Source organism: Lagopus leucura, unplaced genomic scaffold (genome assembly GCF_019238085.1).
Source record: "Lagopus leucura isolate 7727_CA_CO unplaced genomic scaffold, USGS_WTPT01 Super-Scaffold_100012, whole genome shotgun sequence".
NCBI lineage: Eukaryota > Metazoa > Chordata > Aves > Galliformes > Phasianidae > Lagopus > Lagopus leucura.
Genome location: NW_024962267.1, coordinates 789,379 through 811,109, shown reverse-complemented (window position 1 = coordinate 811,109; position 21,731 = coordinate 789,379). Strand labels below are relative to the sequence as shown.

The following is a 21,731-nucleotide window of genomic DNA, read 5'->3' as shown; positions in this document are numbered from 1 at the left end:
ACCTAGTTGGAATCGGAACTTCAGCTAGTCCTGTAAGCAGCACTGCAGGCGATAACCTAACAAAAGCAACAACTGCACGGTCCAGGAATTCCAGCTCACCAACTAAGATGTTTGATGCTTCAGCTCCAGGTGGTATCTTTTTCATGAAATGTAAGTCAACCTGGGAAAAAGATATCAAATTATCCTATGAGTTACAGATAAGGATTTCTGTTTCCCCCCATTTTGGTCACTTGCTGCATTATATATTTTAATTTTTACAATAATTTTAATTCTTCAGCTTTTACTTCTGTCTTTTGAAAAAGCAATATTTTCAAAAATAAAGGTGTTTCTCAAAAAGAGAAAATGATCTTTCAGTATTTGACTAACATTATCTTAAAAACATAGCTAAAATACTCCAGAAATCATTTATAATGAAAAAAAAAAAGAAAGCACCACAGTCTTGTTAGGCATATAATATTAATCTCCTATTTAATAATTTTATAAAAATCATAGCAGCATCAACATTCATAACATAATTAATTGCAGTAGAAGAAATGAAGACATCTAATTTTTGCATAATTAATAATTGTTAAACTCATTAATTCATGGTTCATAGTTGCCATATTACATTTTCTCTGTGAGAAAAAAAAGAACAGGCTCCACTACCCCAAATCCCCCCTTCCACTACTCTGTAGTTTTCATATTTAACGGAATACACTTTTCTTCTACTGAAAACAACAGAAAAGCTAGGACCATAATTGTCTCAAAGGAGTAAGCTGAAAGAGCAAAGCAGAAGAAAAACTTTGGAGTTTTAAGTCTCTGATGTTGACTTCTCCAGGGGAAGGGTAGGAAGAGACAAAAAAGCAGCTTCATAATGACATTACTATGTCAGCTCTAGGTATTTGCTTAGGAATGAGCTCATTTGTATTTACTTTTCTCAGTGTCAGTTGACAGTTTGTAACAAAAATTGACATGGAGAAATAGAGTATATAATGTATGTTTGATTTCATTATACACCAGTATTGTCTACATTTCAAAATACATGAATTTTGTCATTTGCTTTCCTTTTATTAATCTAAACACAACAACAGCAACCAAATCCAACATAAACTGTTAAAGTGGACCATTTTAATGTCTATCTTCCAACCATCTGTCAGTACTAGCATGCATGGGTTTTGGTAATATTTAGAAAATTGCTTTCTCGCAAATGGCTCTGGCACTAAATCAGAATTCAGATATGATCAAGTTGCCTGTATCTGAAATTGAATTTCTCTAAGATCATAAAGAGGTGCCTAACGCTACCCCTGAGCTAATCAAGTGTGGTGACCAACACCTCACAAAGTCTAACCGCCATCAAATCAACCTGAGAGGTTGGAGTGCAAGTACTTTTTAAAACTACTTGTGAGATAAATTCTTCTGTTGCCCACTCAAACCATAAAATAACTCTTTAGACTTGAATACAATACATAAACAAATTCATTCTGCATCTAATTTTGGCAACTTACGTCAATTATAGTTGAGATAAATAAAATAATCTTTCAGGCACACATAACAATGTGCATTCTACAAATTTAATAACCTAATGTCTCATATACCACATGCTACAGCTGTCACTTTAAGGTCCACTAACATACAGACCAAAGGACCAAGATTCACATCTTTCAGATATACTCTCTTATCTACCAGCAAGTATTTCGAGACAAGTTTCCTGTTAATTGATCAGCTTGAGATTCTAAAATCTATATGCTATTGAACAGAGACCCAAAAGCTGCAACAAATGACCAAAAACATGCAAAACTGAGGTGCTGTTTCTGTTACCTAATAAAAGCAGAGGTAGCCCTGCAGTGCATCTGGGGCAATGGCAAAAGTTACATCCTTCAAATGCTTCACCTAATCTATCCACCATGCTCCATCATACATTTCTTATTACAAGAAGTCTTTAGTTGGATAGTCCTCATCACATCTTAGTCTTAACCCCAAATTGATGCATATTCATGATGTGGCATTTAATAGCCCCAGAAGGCTTCAATTAAGCGCATAAGTAAATGACTAATGTGGAGTTTGCTCCCCTGCAGGGAACCTCAACTCAATGACTGAAGGAGGAGGGGGAGGGCTCCCAGGAACCAAACACAACTTGAAATGAAGACAAACAGAAAAAAACCAACATCAGTCCTCAGGAAAGCCTTGATCTGTATTAATCAAATTTACTTATAAACAGAGTCATGAAGCATTCAAGAACAAACTGATTGTTTTACGTGATATTTGGAAAAAAAAAAAAAAAAAAATTTAAGCTACATTAAGTATAGGGACACCGTTTTGATTCAGAAATACCATTTACACATGGAGCACAGAAATGTTGCCAAAACAGGCTGCAGTCCCTTAATGCATTACATATTTCAGGACACTTGAGGATCACTTCAGCCTCCAGGGCAAGCAGCAGTATAAGAGCTCAGCCAGAAACAGTTGTTACACTGCCATCCCCACCCTGCTCGCTGGCTCAGCTCGAAGTAGAGGAGTGACAGACTATTTCAACCACTTTCATTGGGTCCTGAGAATACAAAGTATTCCCAGAGAAAGAGTGACACATTTACAACTACAAACATCCCTCTTCAGGCTACAGAAGTAACACTCAAGACAGCTTATAGTGATGTGCCCTCATGTTATTCATAAATAGATACTAATACAATCAGCAATATTGGTGCCATATTCAGATTAAGTCAGCTTTTTGAATCAACTCCAAAGTTCAGAACATTAGAAGCAGCTCAAGGGAGATAGATTAGCAAAGATAAAATACACAAAGAAGTTAAAATTGTCTTTTTGGAGAAGATAAATGACATTAGTATGTGGAACAAAATTAGAGCAAGAAATCACAATACTCAAGAGAAAATTAGTGTACTGCTCTACTTTTCTCTCAATCTGTGCACACAATTCCAATTATAACCACTGGGAGTTATGTGCAATAGCACCTTTCAAGTGGAAATTGTACTTTACGTATGCATCTTCAAAGTGATAAATAGACGTATTTAAAGACAGTTAAAAAAAAAAAAAAAAAAAAAAAAGAAGAAGAAAAGAAAAAAAAGAAAGAAAAAAAAAAAAAGGTATTTAGATTAGAAGTCTCTCAATTCATTTCAGCTAACAGAAGATGTTTCTTTCATATCCTGACATCCTTGCCGCTATCCAACGCTGCTGAACCTAGCCAAAGATGACATGTTGATTTCTTCTCATGTAATTTAACTAGGAAGGGCTCCAGCACTACACAACTAGAGATTGAAGAGACTAAAGGATGAGTTGTTGCAGCCTCCGTTCTAGTTTAATACAAAGAAAAAGAAGGAGGAAAAACTTGCAGCTAGATAATGGATTGGGATTTGAGCCTGCAAAACTCAAAGAAATAGTGAAAATAAGCAAGAAAAGCACAACTGAAAGTCACATAATCTCCTCTAGGCTGTTACAAGCTTCAACTCAGTATGGTTTAATTTTGAATAGCCAGATTTATTTATGTTTAGCACCATTACCTTGATTCTAGAACAATTGGCAGACCAGTTATTTTCAGTTAACAATTCTATTAATACCAGCAAACCAAAATCACATATGATTTTCTGTATTCTTAATTTAAAACATTTTTAAAGGTTAGTCTGCAACTTTTTATCATGTCTCAGTTTATAGTCCTTGCTACCTCTGAAGAGCTATGGTCCACAATACATCCCCAACCCTCTTCCTTTCTTCTCACTATCTTTGACAATAAGATCTGTTTCCCATCTTCATCTCAGCCATATATCATTTCTAGTCTGGCATGTTCAGTCAAGAATTCAACTGGTGCAAATAGCTACTGCTGCTAGGAAATATCTCTGGCACCAGATGGAGCAGTCACATAACTCTACTTTTAGCTCAGTTGTACTAACATTAAGATTCAACAGATTCAAAAGTGCTGCTTTTCAGAATATTGGTTTAAATTACCTTTCTTCACTTACTCAACCTTTGTTGTATTAATGCGTCAGCTGAAGCCACTTATTCCTCTCAGGTCTGTCATCTGCATCTAATGTGACAGTTTGTTTTAGATACATACAAACTTCTTAAATTAAGATTCTCCTTTACGTTAAAGCTGAGAAGCTGAATGCTTTTCTTTGCTATTTAACATTGAACTGTCATTGCAATCTCCACTATTGAACAGCTAACATCTTTTGTGATGCGTACTGAAATATCTTGGCTTGCCAGAAGTATTAAGTTATAGGTTTACAGAAACACATTCTGTTTCAGACATCAGGAATCCACAAGTTCAGGTTATAAAAAACACAGTTTACATTCATGTTTTACTTCTACAAAGAGTAGAAATCTGAAAGGTAAATTCAAATTACAAGAATTCTCAATTATCTTTCTACTGAGGCAATTTTTTGTTCATTGGTAAAAACTTCCCCTCCAGCTATACACCTACTATACTTTGGTCTAACAAATGAATATCCACATTCTTACACTGTCATTTCTTACTACCAGTAATTTACCAGGAAAATGAGGAAATTTTTTTGTTGTTGTTACATATAAACATTATTGCAGCACTTGAAAATTTTTAATGTTCAAGTAAAAAAGTGCATTTCATGGCTTTTCCTAACTCACATAGATTCAATGTATTTAGAAGACCTGTTTGGTAATCATGAAGTTCCATTTGCCACCATTGAACATACTTACCTTGCTAAAGTCAACAGTGCTATTTTCTCTGCTCACATCATTTTTGTTCTCAACACAGGCTGGAGCAGATTGTGGGGAAACAATCTGACCTGCTAAAAAAAATACCATTACAGAATACTAACATTCACTTCTATAAATAAAGCAAGATTCAGTGAAACAGTTGCTAGAATTAAAGAGTGACATCCATTCCATATCAAGTGTATATGAAACATCTAAACATGATGTTTATTTAAATACTTATTTAGAGTAACATTCTCAAAAGGGAATATTTACCACATGCAGCTAAGAGTGGGAGAACATAACTCAGAAAATCTAAGATCATAGAATCATAGAATCACAAGGTTGGAAACAACCTATAAGATCATCTAGCCCAACCGTCTCCTCATCACCATTGCCACCACAAGCACTAAACCATGTCACACAGATACTGAAGATAAGCTTTCTGTGTCAATTAAAGCTTTTTGTTTCTCGAGGTACTATACTTGAATAAAGTCCTGCATTCATATAGTTTTGCTTTGCTGTCTGTTGTTTTTTTGGTTTGTTTTTTTGTTTTTTGTTTTTTTTTTTAAACTACTCTGAAGAGTTGCCAATTTGGGGCAATATCTCTGCTAGATTACTCCTTACTGAATAAAACAGGAGTATTAATATCCATATATTTACTCATATGTATAACAACATTCTGATTAGATAAATATTACAAAACCTAGCATAAGAGTGGGCTAATATAAGAAAGACATTTTGGAAATTAAGATGATTTCATCTCAGTATTGAACACTGAACTTGGCATATATAGAACAAATGTTTCGGCGAACACATTTTCAAAAATTCTTGCAAGGATTTAGTACAGTACTTTACAGAATCTTTATAAAATATCTCAATATAACAAGTGTTTAAGCACACCTCAATCTCATGTAAGCCAACTGTAACTCTTGTGACCAACTAAATTTTGACAGCAAAAGCTCAAAAAGAAAAACAATATTAAGCAACAACTTAAAATATATTTTACTTTATACAATGCCAGCATTACTCCCATGCACAGCCAGAGGTCACGCACACTGTGATGCAGGCAGTAGAGCAGCAACACATACTAGCTGGGTTGATGAGCCTCTCTGCCTTTACTCTTAATGCTCTCCCTGGCATGGCAGGGCCTGCTTATAGCCCTGAACGCCAAAACAAATCAACAGGAAAAAGTACTGCTGTAGCACATACTCAGGAATAACTGTAGAGTCCAACTGGCCAACAATCAATACCTTGTGCCCAGCATACATTTGTATCCATAGCAAATAAAGTCTCTCATATGACTAAGAATTTATGATGCAAAAACACTGGTTCTGGCAAAAATCAATCCAAACTTGAGTACTAACAAAGACCATATGTTCAAGACATATGACTACAAAGACAATCCTAAGCTAGGCACATTGTTTGAGCAAATCAAAAAGCCATCGTGTACCCTCAGCATCTTTGTTACATCCATTTGTAGTCCAAGCATGTCCTCAGCCACAGTCAGGAAACAGAACACTTTGTAGGATGCAAACTGAACAGGACAACAGACTTGCAAGAGAAACTCAGCTGTGGTCAGAAAACTACAGCATTCAGCTTCTGTGAAAACTGAGCAGTTCAATATCCCTCTCTAACTCTGGCCACAAATGTTCAGTATAAACACTTGCTGACAAAAAGGCTGGTTTTCATCAAAATCAACATTTCATTTCCCACTAAGCGAAAGTCTCATACCATAAATCAGTTTTTAGATTTGTGAAGCATACTGATAGATTAGCAAGAGAGGTTTCACTTTTAGGAAGCATAGGCACAGAATGTTTCAAAAATCATTCATAAAAATCTTATTAAATGTAAATATTTCAATTTTATCTCAGATTCAGAACAAAGATAAAAATAAAAACAGAAATAAGGGCTTTTTCCTAGGACTCCAGTGAAATAAACAGAAAACAACAGAAAAACAGACATGACTATTATGTTACTTAACTAAGCAGTTAAAAATATCAGAATTTTTATATGACAGGAATTCTGGATTAATTTCAGAACAACATATTATTGTAACTTCAAGGAATGTATGTTAAAATAATGTTAAAACTATTAATTCCTAAATATAACATGGGACAACTTCCTCAAATTGGAAGCCATCAATTACTAAATGTGCAAGATTCTTATAAATGGCCATTCAACTTCTCTGTTTTAATCAGAACTTAAAGTGTCACTATCATAGTTCCATCATCACCTTAACACTAAGTATACCCATACACTACTTAATGCCATTATTTTATCTCTATTAAGTTTATGTAGTTTTATAAGAAAGATCCTCTAGCATTCTAACTATTAAAATAATTTCTATATTAATATGGGATCTGCAGTATTTTGATAGTTTTAATAATGTAACAGAAAAATAAAAAAATCTTTAAATAGTCCTAAAATAGAAGCCATAAAATTTACAGGGAATATTTCTACCAGGAAGTCTTAAGTTTACTTAACTTTTACTTTCTTCCTTTTAGAGAGTCCTCCTTATTCTAAGATCTATACCAAAGGAAATATTTGTAATAATCACTCATACTAACATCCACATAATGTTATAGAGATTTTGTGCACAGGAAAGCATAAGAAATAGTAATTATGATCATTTTGTTGCTAATTAGGGATTTACATTTATGGTTTTTCTGGAACCACACTTTCAAAAAAAAAAAAAAAAAAATGAGAACATGAATACCTACATGGGAGAAAATAACTCTGACCATTGGAACATGGATCATTTGTTATAAATACTGAAGTTTTAACACCATAAGTTTTACAATCATAATTTGAACTGTGAAAATTCCCCTAAGCAGTTACCTTAATAGTCCAAAATGCTAACTTTTAAATGTCGTGTTCACATTTTTTTTTTTGGGGGGGGGGGGGGGCGGGGGAGGGCAGGGACTAAAGGAATACATGGTAGGAAATAAAAGTCACAAACAGCAAGTGTGTGAAGTTTATAAGAATAACATATGTTCTTTTTCTGTGCCAACAGAAGACCTTAGACTTTGATTTTCCCATATGCTGGACTACAACACAACTTTTACCTTGAGGCAGTAAGAGATGTTTAAATAACTGTAACTTCAGACAGCTTTCTGGATTTCGGAACAACGAAGGCTTTTGTTTCTGTTTTTAATTTCACTGGATTGAATAGCAATCAAAAAGATACAAGGTAGAGAAGATAGCTAATTTCACTTTTTGTTATCCATACAATAATATGCTGCAGAAACATGTTTGTTATGAAACAATACAATCTACAAAATAAGAACCTGCAACCTGATCTCCATGTGGTCCTCCCAGAGAAAGTAAGATAAAAAGCAACTGTTATCTGGAGAGATTTTTACTCCCACACATGTGTAGTTTACTAAACACCCATGTATTTTACACTTTAAATGTGTAGATACTGTGCTATGGTGCCTCTCTCCAGGCAAAAATGTCTGAAAGACCAGACTGTTTTCATACCTGGTAGCTTCCTCTGTTCCAGACCTACGAAGCCACAAAGGTAGCCTGAACTTTGTGTAAAATTTCATGTTGACTTAATGGAGACTTCTTTGAGGTGAATAAGAAAATATCAATGGAGTAGGTCGAGAATTATACTGATGGCTGCCTAGTGAACACATACATCACCATGTTACACTGGTTTTTCCATTCATTGTTCAGTTTGCTAATGCATATTGGCCAGTACACATGTGCTTTATCCTCAAGTGCATTTTAATTTCAGCAGCCGGTTGTTTTCTTTGAGTGAAGGACACAATTATCAACACTATAATGACCCCAGGTAACATCAGATAGTTGAAGAGCTAGGCAAATGAAGGGGGGAGCTGTCACACAACACCTGGACTGAAAAAAAAAAGAAAAAAAAAGAACAATACACATTTCTTTCCTGATTTCTACTAAAACCTCAACAGTCACCACTGCATCAAATCATCTCTGAAATACAACTACACTGTTTAAGTTTTCTCCAAATTTTACTTTTATAATATCCAAACATATCCAAATGTTCAAATGAACATCTGAAGCACTATGTCCAAAACAAATAAATACACAAACAACTATCATCTAACTCTAACCAGGCTTTAAATATCTTCTTTGAAGACACAATTCTGAGCTTCACCTAACAAAGACATTCATATCTTCTGATTTTAAGGCAACCTTGAAATTCAGTGAGGTCATAACTGAAATGGTATAGTGATTCTTCAAATTGGCAGTATGCGCACTAAGCTGGCAAGAATGATGAAGACATAATCCACCAATTTCTTAAGAGAGGGCACAAAGGTAGCAACATCCCTCCTGTTCTGTTCTTCCTTATTCCGCCCTCGACAGTTCTATTTTAACCCTCTCAAGCAAAATTTTTATTCATGTATTTTATGGCATAAATATTGTTTTGTTTTAAAGTCTAATGTAATAGTTGGAGTACTTATAAAATCTGAAGTTTAAAAGCCGTGATTTATCCTGCATATTCATCTACATGAATGAAGTCACTTTCTTTGAGATGTCATCAGAAAGTTATTCAGATTTTCGAAGTAGCAGACAAATGTATTATCATTGAAATATCCAGCCTACACAAAAAAGAACTTAATATCTAACAGGTAAATTGGTACTGAAATGAGTGCTAAGGTTTATCTATGTATTAAAATGTCAGTATCAACAGTTTTAATTTTTTTTATTTTTTTTTAAATTGGTATGAAGTGTTGGACTTTTTATCCAGATAATTTGAACTTGCCAGAGCTTTCACTAGAGCCAAAACTCACACAAAGCAATTATGTCATGCAAAGCCACGCCATGTAAAACCAGTCAACGTTAAGGTCTGTATTTGTTACACTAATGGATATCTGCATTTGCAGATTCAGAACTTCACATTTTGAGATGATGATTAGTCTTGTCAAATAAAAAAATTACAGTAAATTAAGTTCACATACAATATACTTTTAGTCTCTAAAATTTAAAGCTTTAGACATTAAACTATGAATATTGTATTTTTTTAGTTAAAATACAAGAGGTCTCTAGAATGCAAAATGACAAATACCAAGTACAATCTATTCAGATTAAAAAAAAAAAATCACAGTTAATGGAAAAAAAAAATTGGATGTATCTGACACTTCAAAGGAAATTCAATTGGAAAAAAAGTAGTTTATTTTTCTAAACCATATGCATTTCTTCCCATTCAGAAGAAAAAAAAAATCTAATTTGCAAGCCAACTATCACAGTCTTCAGGCTTTTCACTGTAACTTGTCACCAACTTGCCAAATCTAAATGCACTTGCTGTCCATTTAGACTAAAATTCAAAGACTGAAAAGCAGTAAGTTTTCCAAAGTATATATTAAAATTCTAATATAACAGAGTAGTGATACCACCTTTGCAGAGTGAATTTCATATGTATTTTCAGGTCTCTTAATAACATTTCAAATCATACCTCCACTGTACCTGGATAACTACAAGCAGAATTTGGTGCTTGCTAAAAATATACAATTTAAGGGGATACAGAAATAATTTCACTCACTATTCTAACACTAAGCCTGAATCTCAAACATAATTCATATGAAGTCATGCAGTCAAAACTAAAATGCTATGATTTGCAATTTTAAAAATAGATGCAATATAACGGATTTACAAAAAAATGGTATCCAAAATAACTCCCCTCCCACTAAAAAAATAACATCATTCCATGTAAGCTTCTCATAACTGCCATGGCTGCTGACAAAGGTCTGAGATACTTTTTAATCACTACAGCAAGAAGTTGCATGCTGTCAAGAAACTCAGATGAAGACATGGGTGTACACCTGAAATGAACTGAAGCCCAAGCAAGAATAGGTATTTATACTACCTCCAAACCTTCAGGGAGTTTACAGAACCCAAAGGATAGGAGATGAGGAAGATACAGAGATGAGATGAGCCTGTTAGGGACAGACACAACAAAGACAGAGCAAAATGAAGAAATACAAAAATGAATGATACAGCTTTATACATACAGATTTACACATTTTATCATGGGTACGAGGAAATATGAAAAAAAATATATATCAAATGAAAATGTTTTAAAATATAAGTTATATTTTAGTGATATAAAAATCTGTGGATAATATATTTTTGATTAAAATACATACATTCAAAAAGCATATAAAGAAACACAGTACTAGATAGTTTGAGCTAGTATTAACTAACAGTGGACCTGCCTGCACTGCAAGGAAAGCAGGAGGAACTCATATGGTCCAAAATCACCACTGGTAGAAATCTGTTATACATATAGCATTCACTGTGACCAGCTCCTAAAATGAAGGTCACATACCTAGAAATGTCCCTTTTCAGGGGGCTCCAAGTAATGCCCCTCTGTCTCCATATAGTACTACTGATATCATCTAAATTTCACATGCTGTAAGCTATCACTGGCATAAAAATTGAGTAGAGTGAAGAACACCATTGGAGAACTGGTAATTTAGACTTACTTGGATACTCTTCTTAATCACATGCCAAGCATAGACTTACATGACTCTGTATATGCTCATATTCACACAAACAACAAAGTCCAAATTAACCAAACATACCAACCAAACTAACTTGAATAATGCTTGAAAAAGAACCTGTCAAAGTAAATTGCTCCAGCAACTTGTTCAGTTAATTCTGAAGACCCTAAATTTAACATGCCACTGATTTCTTCAAGCTCCTTGGCAGTTCAATAAACAACTTAGAATTTCAAAATTTCTCAAAATCAAACACAATGCGTGGTATAACAGAGTTTTTGCACTAATAGTTTGTTCAGATGCTAAAGAAGAAGCAGCAGTTATAGTTGGCATGTATATGGAACAGAAAACATGCAAAAGATCATGCAATTATGGATAATGAACACTTCAACAATGTGCATGGAAACAATTTGCAAGTCATTAATCCTGCCATATCTTCTCATTTCTTCAACTTTAATCAGTAAAAGTTCTGCTAGATCCCATCACATATGTATACACACACATGGACTCTGAAACCTATATTAAAAATGAAATAGCTTATTAAAGTAATGGAAATGTGTGCATCATGAGAATTGCTTTTCTTAGCTTAATTTTCATTGAATCTGCTACTTTCCCATACTTCATTTGCTTAAATTCTGAATTGTAGAACATTTTAGAGAAGTGGAGAGACTTATGAAATTATTTTAGCATTCCTGTGGTACTAGTAGAAAAGTGTTCTAAATTTGCAATGGTCTTTTGCTTTTCCAGATACCAGAGTAAAAACCCTATTAATCCCCATAAAAATAGGTTAAATTGTTTTTCAAGTCAAACTTCCTATAGGTTTAACGATGACAAAGATTCCTACTTTTAACCTACCTTTTAGAGTATTTATGCTAAAATTACTGCAACCCTCTATTTAGGGGTATTTGGTGTCAAATTAGACTTGAAAAGAAATATATTTTTGCTGCTCTTATGCCAAATTTGACTGTCACTTTTTATTGGAACATCAAAAGCAGGCTTTTAACTCTCACAGTTTTGATGCTTAATGAAAAAGTGAAAGTTAAACACAGCATGGTAGCATTAAAAATGCATGGTAAATGCATAGCACTCTGACATCTTACCCCTGCAGAGGATGTGAAGAAAAGCCATTGTAAACAAAAGATAATACTACTCAATACAAAGCAAATTAACTAGATGGTCTGACACACTATTTAAGAAAGAAAAAAAAAAAGGGGGGGGAGTACATATGTACAACCAACTTTCAGCAAAGATATCACAGTGGACTGACAGCAGCACAACCACGTATGGAATTTAAGATCATGTCTTCATTTCAGATTTCATTCTGGAGTGTCTGAAAATGGAAGCACTGATAAACTACCATGGGTAAGGAACCTGGATAAAGAAGGGGTTTTGCACCTTCAGCTGTACCACATAGTCTACATGGCAACTCCTCTGAATCATTTATTTCACAAACTACAGGCTGCTGAGGACTGTTATCAGCTAACCTGTCAACACTAAAAATAAAATTAACCAAACTGAGAATCTCCTTACAGCCATAAACAGTAACTTACTCTGAACTCATCTGAACATGGAAAAATTAAGTGGTCCTTCTTAAGGGTAAACGCATCTCTGGGCTGTATGTTCATCTCTCTATATATTCTGGGCTGCACGTATTCTCTCTCTATATCTTTAATAATAAGGAGAGGGAACAGTACCACTACTGTTGACAATACATGAAATATTTTCTTTTGAACAAACATTCTACACAATATTTGTGCACAAATGGGTATTAATAGGTGAAAATTATGCCTTGATTGGATTGTACCAGTTTGTTCTCAGGAAACAAAAAGGTGTCTCAGAGTGTAACTAACAAACAATAGCATTAGATGTTTATAACTCTCAATTTTGCTTTTTTCAATTTATTTACATATTTAGCTCATTTTTCTTACCTTCACCTGACCCAGAGTTGTATTGTAACAACTCATTTTTGTATCATTAAGAGAAGCTTGTACACATGTTCCACAGTAATCAGAAAAGAAATATGTTGCTGCAGTGAGTATAATACTGTAGCTGAACTCTAGCATTTGGATCATGAGGCAATGGCAAGAGAAAATGGTCACAAGACTCAATTCCTGCTCTTGATGTTTCTAATGACAGCAAAGCTCCTGAAAGATGAGCATCTCAGCATAACGTCTGCATAATTTACACGCCATTTATTGTGGTAGGTTATCCACACCAGAGATATAATTAACAATGTCTTAAAGCCCATGAGATGCTTATCTCCAGTTGTCTTGAAGAGAAAAAAAAGATTATGTTTGGAAAACCAAAAATTTAGACTGGAGATTTATTTTGTACTAAAATTAGCATAATATTTACAACTCAGATAATAAAATAAGATTACAAATTTTTAATAGATCAATGGATAAAAAAATAGAAACTTAGAATAAATCAGCCCTTCTTTATTTTATCCTAGGGTCATCATCTATTTTGAAGAGGTCAATACAAGAGAGTCCCTAATGTGCAGTAGCATTTATGGAATGCAAGCAGAAGAGCAGCACTTCAAACTGATTAAAAGACATCTGTATCCAAAAAGACCCTTTTTGGAAAGCTCTACTGTAATTTAGATAAAAGGCTGAATTATCCTGTATAAATGTACCTACGATCGTTTAGATTTGTTTTGTTGTATTTTTATTATTTTTTTTAATCTTAATGTAAATAACATAACGTAAGCAGGTGACTTTTTGAACCAGAAGTCCTGAGGGACATATACAAAAGCACATGAACAGGAATTGTAGTTTTTAATCTTGCACAATAAAGACAAACAAATGGAAACCTGTAATAAAAATCCCTACTTATAGAATCACTTAACTGTTGAGTATATTAAACTAGTTTTTTAACATGCTACACTGATTCTGATCAGAATCTATTTCTTTGAGAATTAAATAGAGATCTAAGGTTCAGATACACACACACACACACACACACACACACAAAAAAAAAAAAAAAAAAGCAGTTAAAATTGAGAAGTTTTTGGAGTGAATTGCTGCATGCATCAGGTCCACTAATATAGAAAGAGTTAGTGAAATTGAGCTTATGATGTTTTCACGGTTTGACCTGAGGGGTCTTTTTAAGGAGATCTATTGCATATTTTCATATAAAAATTACTACAGAAAGTTTGAGGATTGCAAGCTTCCATCTTTTCTCCCATGGATTATGAGAAATAGGATTGCATTTCTTTACAGTTATTAATGAATATTTGTTTAAGACCATCAGCAAAAGCTGAATAAAATAAATAGGAAAGTTTTGTTTTGAAAGTTGCTTTAAAGATGGGTAATCATCCAACATATCTTTACTGCTTCTGTGCATACATACATACAAAAACTCAAATCTTAAAAAAAATTTCTCTTACTCTTGAAATGATATTTTGACATGATCAGTACAATTCTATTTAATACCTCTTCAGATGAAATTGTACATTTTCTTTCAGGTCTTACAGCATTCCTCATGGAAGCAGATAGATTTAGAAGTACCTATTAGAATCTTTACACAGCAGCAAGTGAAACTAGTAAACTGTCCCTGAAACCAAAAGTAATCTTATCTCTGTATAGACAATCTCAAGTTTCCAGACCAAAACTCATTACAGTACTCTCAGTCTCCTTCCATCCTACACCTCACAGCATACACATTCTTCTTTCATCCTACAACTTCTCTGTGCTTGGCTGTTTCCTCATCCTCCCCCCCCCCCACCCCAGGTTGCAGGTGAGCTCAGTAGAGTCCTGAACAGAGACACAGTAGGATGGACTAAGAATTCACTACAACCAAGGCAACTTCTGGAACGAAAGTCACTAATTACCATCCAGTGGTGCTCAGACTAAAATGTCTGGGTATTGTGATGATACTGGATATGGAGGATCAGTAATACTGTAGCGGATAATGCCAGTGAGTTAATTGTAAATATCTGCAAGTTTAATTAGATGTGCTTGTTTTTACGTAAATAAGAGGCAATAAGAAAATATTTTCACTACAGTTATGCATAACAATAAGCTTATAAAGGCTTCTATAAAAAGTAAGAAAAAAACAAATATTTTCCTGTCAAACCAGTCTGCAGACTTGCTCATTCAATGCTTTCATAAGCATAATTTTCCAATTACTGATTTTCTGAAGGAATTAGGTACAGCTCATGTTCTCTCCCCAACACTGTCTTGAAAATAATTTTCTCAATTTAACCCTGCAAAGTCAACTATGAAATCTGAAATGCACTGCATATGGCGTCAAGCATGTACTCAAGCAGTCCTGCACTGGGAACAACATCCCACACCAATTACAGAATGACACACTGACAAAGCTAACCTGCCTGCAACACTTGAACTAGTTCAGCTGGACATCTCTGCACAGCACTGAGTTGTTCCAGATATTTGAATTTCAAAGTTAAACAAGCGTGTTACTAAATGTATAAGAGGAACCACTCTCGCATATGAAAGGTTCTATTTTTACACAGGAACTTTGCAGAGCATGATCACTGAAGTTCAAACTCTGGGTACAAAGCACAAGCAACACTGTACAGGTAGATTTTACTGATAGTTCAAAATGCAAAATAAAGTAATACATTACCATTTTTATCCATGGAATGTGGCTCAGATTGCTTCTTTCCTATATCAGCAAAGGATCTCACAATTGGGATCCTATTGCTCAGTTTCTTCTGGTTCTGATGGTGATGCTGTTTCAGTAATGCCTCATGTACTCTATGACGAACATCCTCACTGAGCTGCCCAGAGCCCACCTGCTGGTCCAGAATCATATCTGAAAATAAATAAATAAATAAATAAGCACATAAACACAACAAAAGAGGGGAAAGACGAAAAACTTAATTTCAAAGAAGTTGCAGTAACAAGTTAGTATCCTACAGGATTATAAATCAAAGATATCTGTTCCTTTAGCACAACAAAATTCAATGGTATGTTTCATCTAAATGTGTCAGGAGAAAAAAAAAAAAAAAAAAAAAAGAGGTTATTAACATAACAAGCTCACTACCTCAAAAACGTTGGAAGTTCCCATGCCAAGATCACCTTGGAAATCAGCTTGGAAATCATTTCCAAAGCATTCCCATACACAATACCTTTAAGCTCAGGATTATGATGTATATAAGGTATCATCTCCTACAGAAAACCAGCACCTTATTTAATACAAAAAAATGTCTTCTCAGAAGAAATAATTTTTTGATTCCTTTCATACTTACCACAGAAGATCATTAAAAGTACTGCTTTTTACAACTACATTATTTTTAGTATATTTATTTAGTATATTTTAGTATATTTAGTATACTTTTAGGGTTTTTTTTTTGTTTTTTTTTGTTTTTTTTTTTAAATGAGGTAAGATACCAATAACCAATAGAATCACTATATGGATGTGTGAGTAAAATTAATCCCTATGCTAAAAAAAAAAAAAATCATTCACTTTTGCAATTCACTGGCAGAAAACGTTCACATACTAACATTCAGATATATTAATTAAGAGATAAATTATACATTTCAAATGGGAAAGAACTGTTGAGAATTTTGTAGCATTATTTTAGTGATTATTTAGGGGAATTCTATTAGAAGTAGTAATAATGCGTAACAGAAGGAAAAAATAATAATAATCTGTATAAAAGCAAGTAAAACAGCATTTGAGTACACAGTGTCCTTGCATACCCATTAGAAGAAACTGCTGCACAAAAACAGTGATATAATAAGCTGTGTCAAAAACTTCTTGTACTGAAAATTCAGACAGCTCACAAGTCTGTGCTGGAGTCAGATTGATATCTACCAGTAAACCCAGCAGCAAAGCAAGCAGAGCAAAGAAAATAAAAAACAGATGCACCATCAGTAGAAACATAATTTGTCAGGTCTGTGATAATTGCCAACCACAAGGGAGAGAATAAAAAAGCATTAAATAATTATATGCAGAGTTTAATTACTAAGTCAACTACCCACATCTACATTAAAAAATAATAATTTTTTTTGAAGTTCTCAGCATCCACATAAAAATTCAGTGTGTTAAATGTAGCTAGTTTGTGTGTTAAATGTAGCTAGTTTCAGAGCTGAACCACAACTACATATTTCACTTAATGTGAAGAGGCTCCCAACAGCTCTTTATGTCAACACACACAAAAAGACATGGCTAAGTCCATAGACAGTGCATAAGTCAACAGATGCAAACATGAGATATACCCACATCTCATCATAAAGAGAGGTACTGACCTGACAGACATCACCTGTGACCCTCTCCACAATTACATTCTACACAGTATTAGCAAATATGTTGACTGAACAGTTCACACCGTGGAGTAACACCACTCGGTACTGTGCCTAAACTAATACAGCCTGCCTGGGGAGTTCTTCACCTGGACTCTGTGATCCCTGCCAAGATTGAGTTTTTCTATTACTCTACACTCTCATGGAAGAGACAGAAGCATAGTAATAACAGAGAAATAGTCAAAAGAAAGGGTAGCACAAATTCAAGAGAAAGGGTTCAGTAGATTTTCTTCAGAAGGAGCAAAGAATAAGAACAGATTTGCAACACAAAGAAAAAAAGGAATGAAAACACCAACTCCAAGAAAAGTATCCATTTTCCTGCCCAACTTTACTGCCTTTTGAGACTCTTATCCTAAAGATTTCAGACTATTCTTTTCCAACAGGCTTAGTACACGAATATGTGCAGTACCAAAACCAGACCAGTAATACATATGAGATATGAACTTTAGAGGAAAAAATAGATAGTAATCATATAACCTGGGGCATTTGGGCTAAGGCACAAAGTAGAAGATAATAGTCTCCATTCTTTTTAATTCTGGTGACAAAAGACAAATTGTATAAAATGTAAAACCAAGTATTATCTTGACTTGCTCTAAGGCAACAAATGAGCTGAACAGAGGTCTCCTCTTGTATAGTCATATTTAGAGTTGTGATCATCACCTTTCTTACAGATCAGTGGAACTTCACTTCTATATTGTCATTCCTGGAATTACAGTGTTTTGCACATTAAATATTAATGTCTTTTAAATTTGGAGGCTGATGTCGATATTTAAGATGTTCCACTGAAGGACAGAAAATGCCAGGAAAAAGAGAAAATCATATCCTTATCCTCTTCTTTGCCAGGATGCTCTGACAGATTCACTAACAGTCGGACAACATCTGCAGGGGAGTAGCAGTGTCTGCTACTACAGCGATCAATTGTATTTTCTTCCAAACTGCGAAAGAGGTGGCCTTTCCTTAAGTTGCCAGTTTTCATAAATTCCTGCTTACTTCAGCATGTCTGCCACATGCAAAAGTGGGAAAGTCATTCAGAACTGGGAAGAGTGGAAACTTGTTTTTGCACATTGATACTCCCCCAAATTGCCATTCATTCAATACAAATCCATTTGCAGTCACAGCCATAGTTTTAGTGCACTCAAATTACTTCCAGATTCCTGTATTTTGACCACTTTCTCTCAACCTGAACAGATTTGAATAGTACTAACAAAGTCTGCCTCCATTACTATCTTCCATTATTGGATTCCACTTCAGTTTCTTCATAACTTTTACAAAACATCTTTTAAAAGTCCCAGGATCTGCGATGTAATAGATAGCTCTATTGATTACAAAGGTATGTTTGAAAACAAGAGCAACATGGTTTAAAGTCTGAGGGCAAATTGTAAATTAGAGCATTTTAAACATACGATTTTCAAAACAGATACTACTTCCTTATTGCTGTGACAAAGATGATACTATGTGATCCCACCACCTGAAGCTGCATCTACTTTCCAAAGTTGTTTCTTATAGGCACTTTTGTATGTAGAGCACATAACTATTTCTCCAAATTCCATAAAATAAAAAAAGAGAAAAGACCAATAATCCCACAGCACTGTATCTCATCTATATAAGAGCTTCATTATGCAGACTCTGCAGGTTTTCTACGCTAAGCAACAAAGGCGCATGGAGTTTTAAAAAACATTTGAAGAGTTTTCCTCTTGGATGTTCTTTTACACCTTGTGGAGCCCTTCTAATCAGGGACACAGATTATCTTTTTATTATTATTTCACAACAGTCTTCAACAAGATGGAATGCATGGAATACCCAGCAACATAGTTTTACTCATTCTATTAATTGCTCACATACCATTTCTACTGACATCGAAATAACTGAGACAGGTTGTTTCCTCCATAAGGAATCTTGACTTAATATATTAAAATATATATTTTAATATTAATATATTAATACATTTTTAAAGATTCTAAAGACAGATATTCTTCCTGCTCTAGTTGTAAAAAAAAAAAAAAAAAAAAAAAAGATTCAAAAGAAATAGGGGGTTCACACAGTTTCAAGAACACTTTCTCTGTTACAGTACTTTATTTACATAAAACATATCCACCTTTAAATTTATTTTCAGGGCAACTTAAAAAGTTATTGTACCAATTCAAATATAACTCCTCATCACTTGTGAACATTTTACAAAGATTGTGAATTAAAGCATCAGGATTGAAAACTTCCGAGTTCAAGTATAGCATGGCTCACCTGTACAAGCCCAGCACAGCAAACCACATCTATCTCATCCCTAAGGTCAGTTAAGACATTAGAGCAGATTGGCTGCTTTCACTCACCACAGAGATGGCTATTAGACACTACAGCTTCCTTGCAGTGGATGCTGCACAAGGACATGCAGCTAGAGCCACATGGTGTCATCCTAGTTCCAAACAAACATGAGCAAGAAAATACTAGAGTAACAGCTTTCTGTCCGTTTCTCTAGATTCACAGGATGCCCATCAGGTCACAATACTTCAGGCAACTCCCAAGTAAAACGCACAGTAAATTTACAGAAGAAAGTGCACGTCTTTGGCAATAAGATACCTTTAAAGTCAAACAAGTATCATCTAATAGAAAAGCTACACTGGATCTCCCTTCTGCAGCAATGAGTAAACAAACAAGATCTGGAGCTCTTATTTTTGAACAGCATACCAGACAAAAAAAAACAAAAAAAAAACAAAAAAAAACAAAAACAAAAAAAAAAAAAAAACACCTTTGAATTCCTGGGCCTATATTCTTCTGATATAGGTTGCTATTGACAATTTACAACCGGAGAAACTGAACTCAGTGTGTATCTGTGAGGTTTCTGTTATTTACAACCCTCAATCTTCCAAATTTTATAACTGCAATTGCAGGGCAAAATAAGAGATTAATGACCAAAAAAAAAAAGAGAAAAGAACACATGAGATTTTCTGTGCATCATGATTGCAATCACAGCTAACTACAAAATCTAACTTGAAAGCCAAGCTTTGCTTGTTTTGTGCTTGTTTTCTTTCTCTCAAAGATGAGGAGAAGAAACAGCAGCAACCATAAAGCAGTGCATTATGCAGGACATGCAGATGAAATGCTGTCTTTTATCCTAATCTATCATTAACCTACCCCATTACACATTTCCTAGTGTGTCAGACATTAAGAGCTATAGAAAACTAACAATTAAGATTCTTGGGCTGTATTTATGATTCAAGACCGGATTCTGGTGTTTACAACAGTGATTATAAATGAGCTATCTAAGCCAATGGATTTAGCCTGTTCATCCAAAGAAGTAAAGTGCTCCACTGCACTGAGTGCCAGATTCTATTTTCAGCTCTACCTGAATTTGCTTTATTCAGCTTCTTAGCTGAATTACTTGAAAAGGAAAGAGGGACAGTGACAAACGTCTGCTTTTCAAACTAAGTGTCTCCAACTTGAAGAGCAAGTACTAGCATGTTCACAAAACATCACACAGAAGTCAAGGCTAATATTTTCAGCTTGAAGCTCAGAGAGAAAGAAATGTTATAATGTTAAAACACAGAGCTGTCCTATCATCTCACAGTGGATGCTACCCAAAGAACACTGCAAGTAGCACAGGACAAGGTATTTTGCATCTGTATGTTGAACAAGACCTATGAGTGACATTGGTTCTACATACACAGAAAATGATAACTGAGATTGACTGGTGCGATCTAAAATATTCCCAAACTTGGAGTTGATATGGGAGAAAACAAAAACAAAAAATATGCCATACAACTTAAATGTTGGTGTGAGATTTATAGCTTACACACAAAGGAACAAAACCTGAAAAATGCCTCTCAGTGGAGGTAATCACAGCATGGCAAGTAGTAAATAAAGCAAACAAACACAAAAATATGTGCAAGTGAGAAGGTGAAAGCTGAACAAAAGCCAGGTGGAGGGTCAAACTGTGAGAAAAAGATTGCTGACAGGTTATCCAGTGCTTTGTTGCAGTGTTTGTAATAAAAGCTAACTTTATCATAAAAGCACTGACAGAAAGATAATAAAATGTGAGCATTGCAACTGAAGCAAAGGAAATCAGTGAAATAAAATCTGAACTGTAGCCAGTTTAAGTAGATCATTATGATGGAGAAATATAGCTTGAGCAAAGACAAAAGACGACTTGCTCAAATTAAAGCTTAACATGATACTACTGAAATCAATAAAATTGCACACTTGGTATGTAATGCCCTGAGTTGCTGAGCAGAGTCCAGTGACCTCAATCACAAGATTAAGCTGTTAAACAGATTGAAAATTCGATTGTGAGAAACATATACAAAAGACTGCTTGGAAAAAAAAACAAAACAAA

The 21,731-nt window shown here is 34.4% G+C and overlaps 1 protein-coding gene across 1 annotated transcript in view; it reads right to left on the bottom strand.

The window, feature by feature from the left end:
* The window catches only part of SLC4A10 (solute carrier family 4 member 10), a 118,541-nt gene that overhangs the window by 36,464 nt on the left and 60,346 nt on the right, over positions 1-21,731 (bottom strand). Inside the window, exons 6-8 of the mRNA XM_042874402.1 lie at positions 15,726-15,914; positions 4,660-4,748; positions 3-160 (exon numbers count right to left, since the gene is read on the bottom strand). Of these exons, the coding sequence (XP_042730336.1) occupies positions 3-160; positions 4,660-4,748; positions 15,726-15,914 (436 nt within the window). The remainder of the gene's footprint in view (positions 1-2; positions 161-4,659; positions 4,749-15,725; positions 15,915-21,731) is intronic.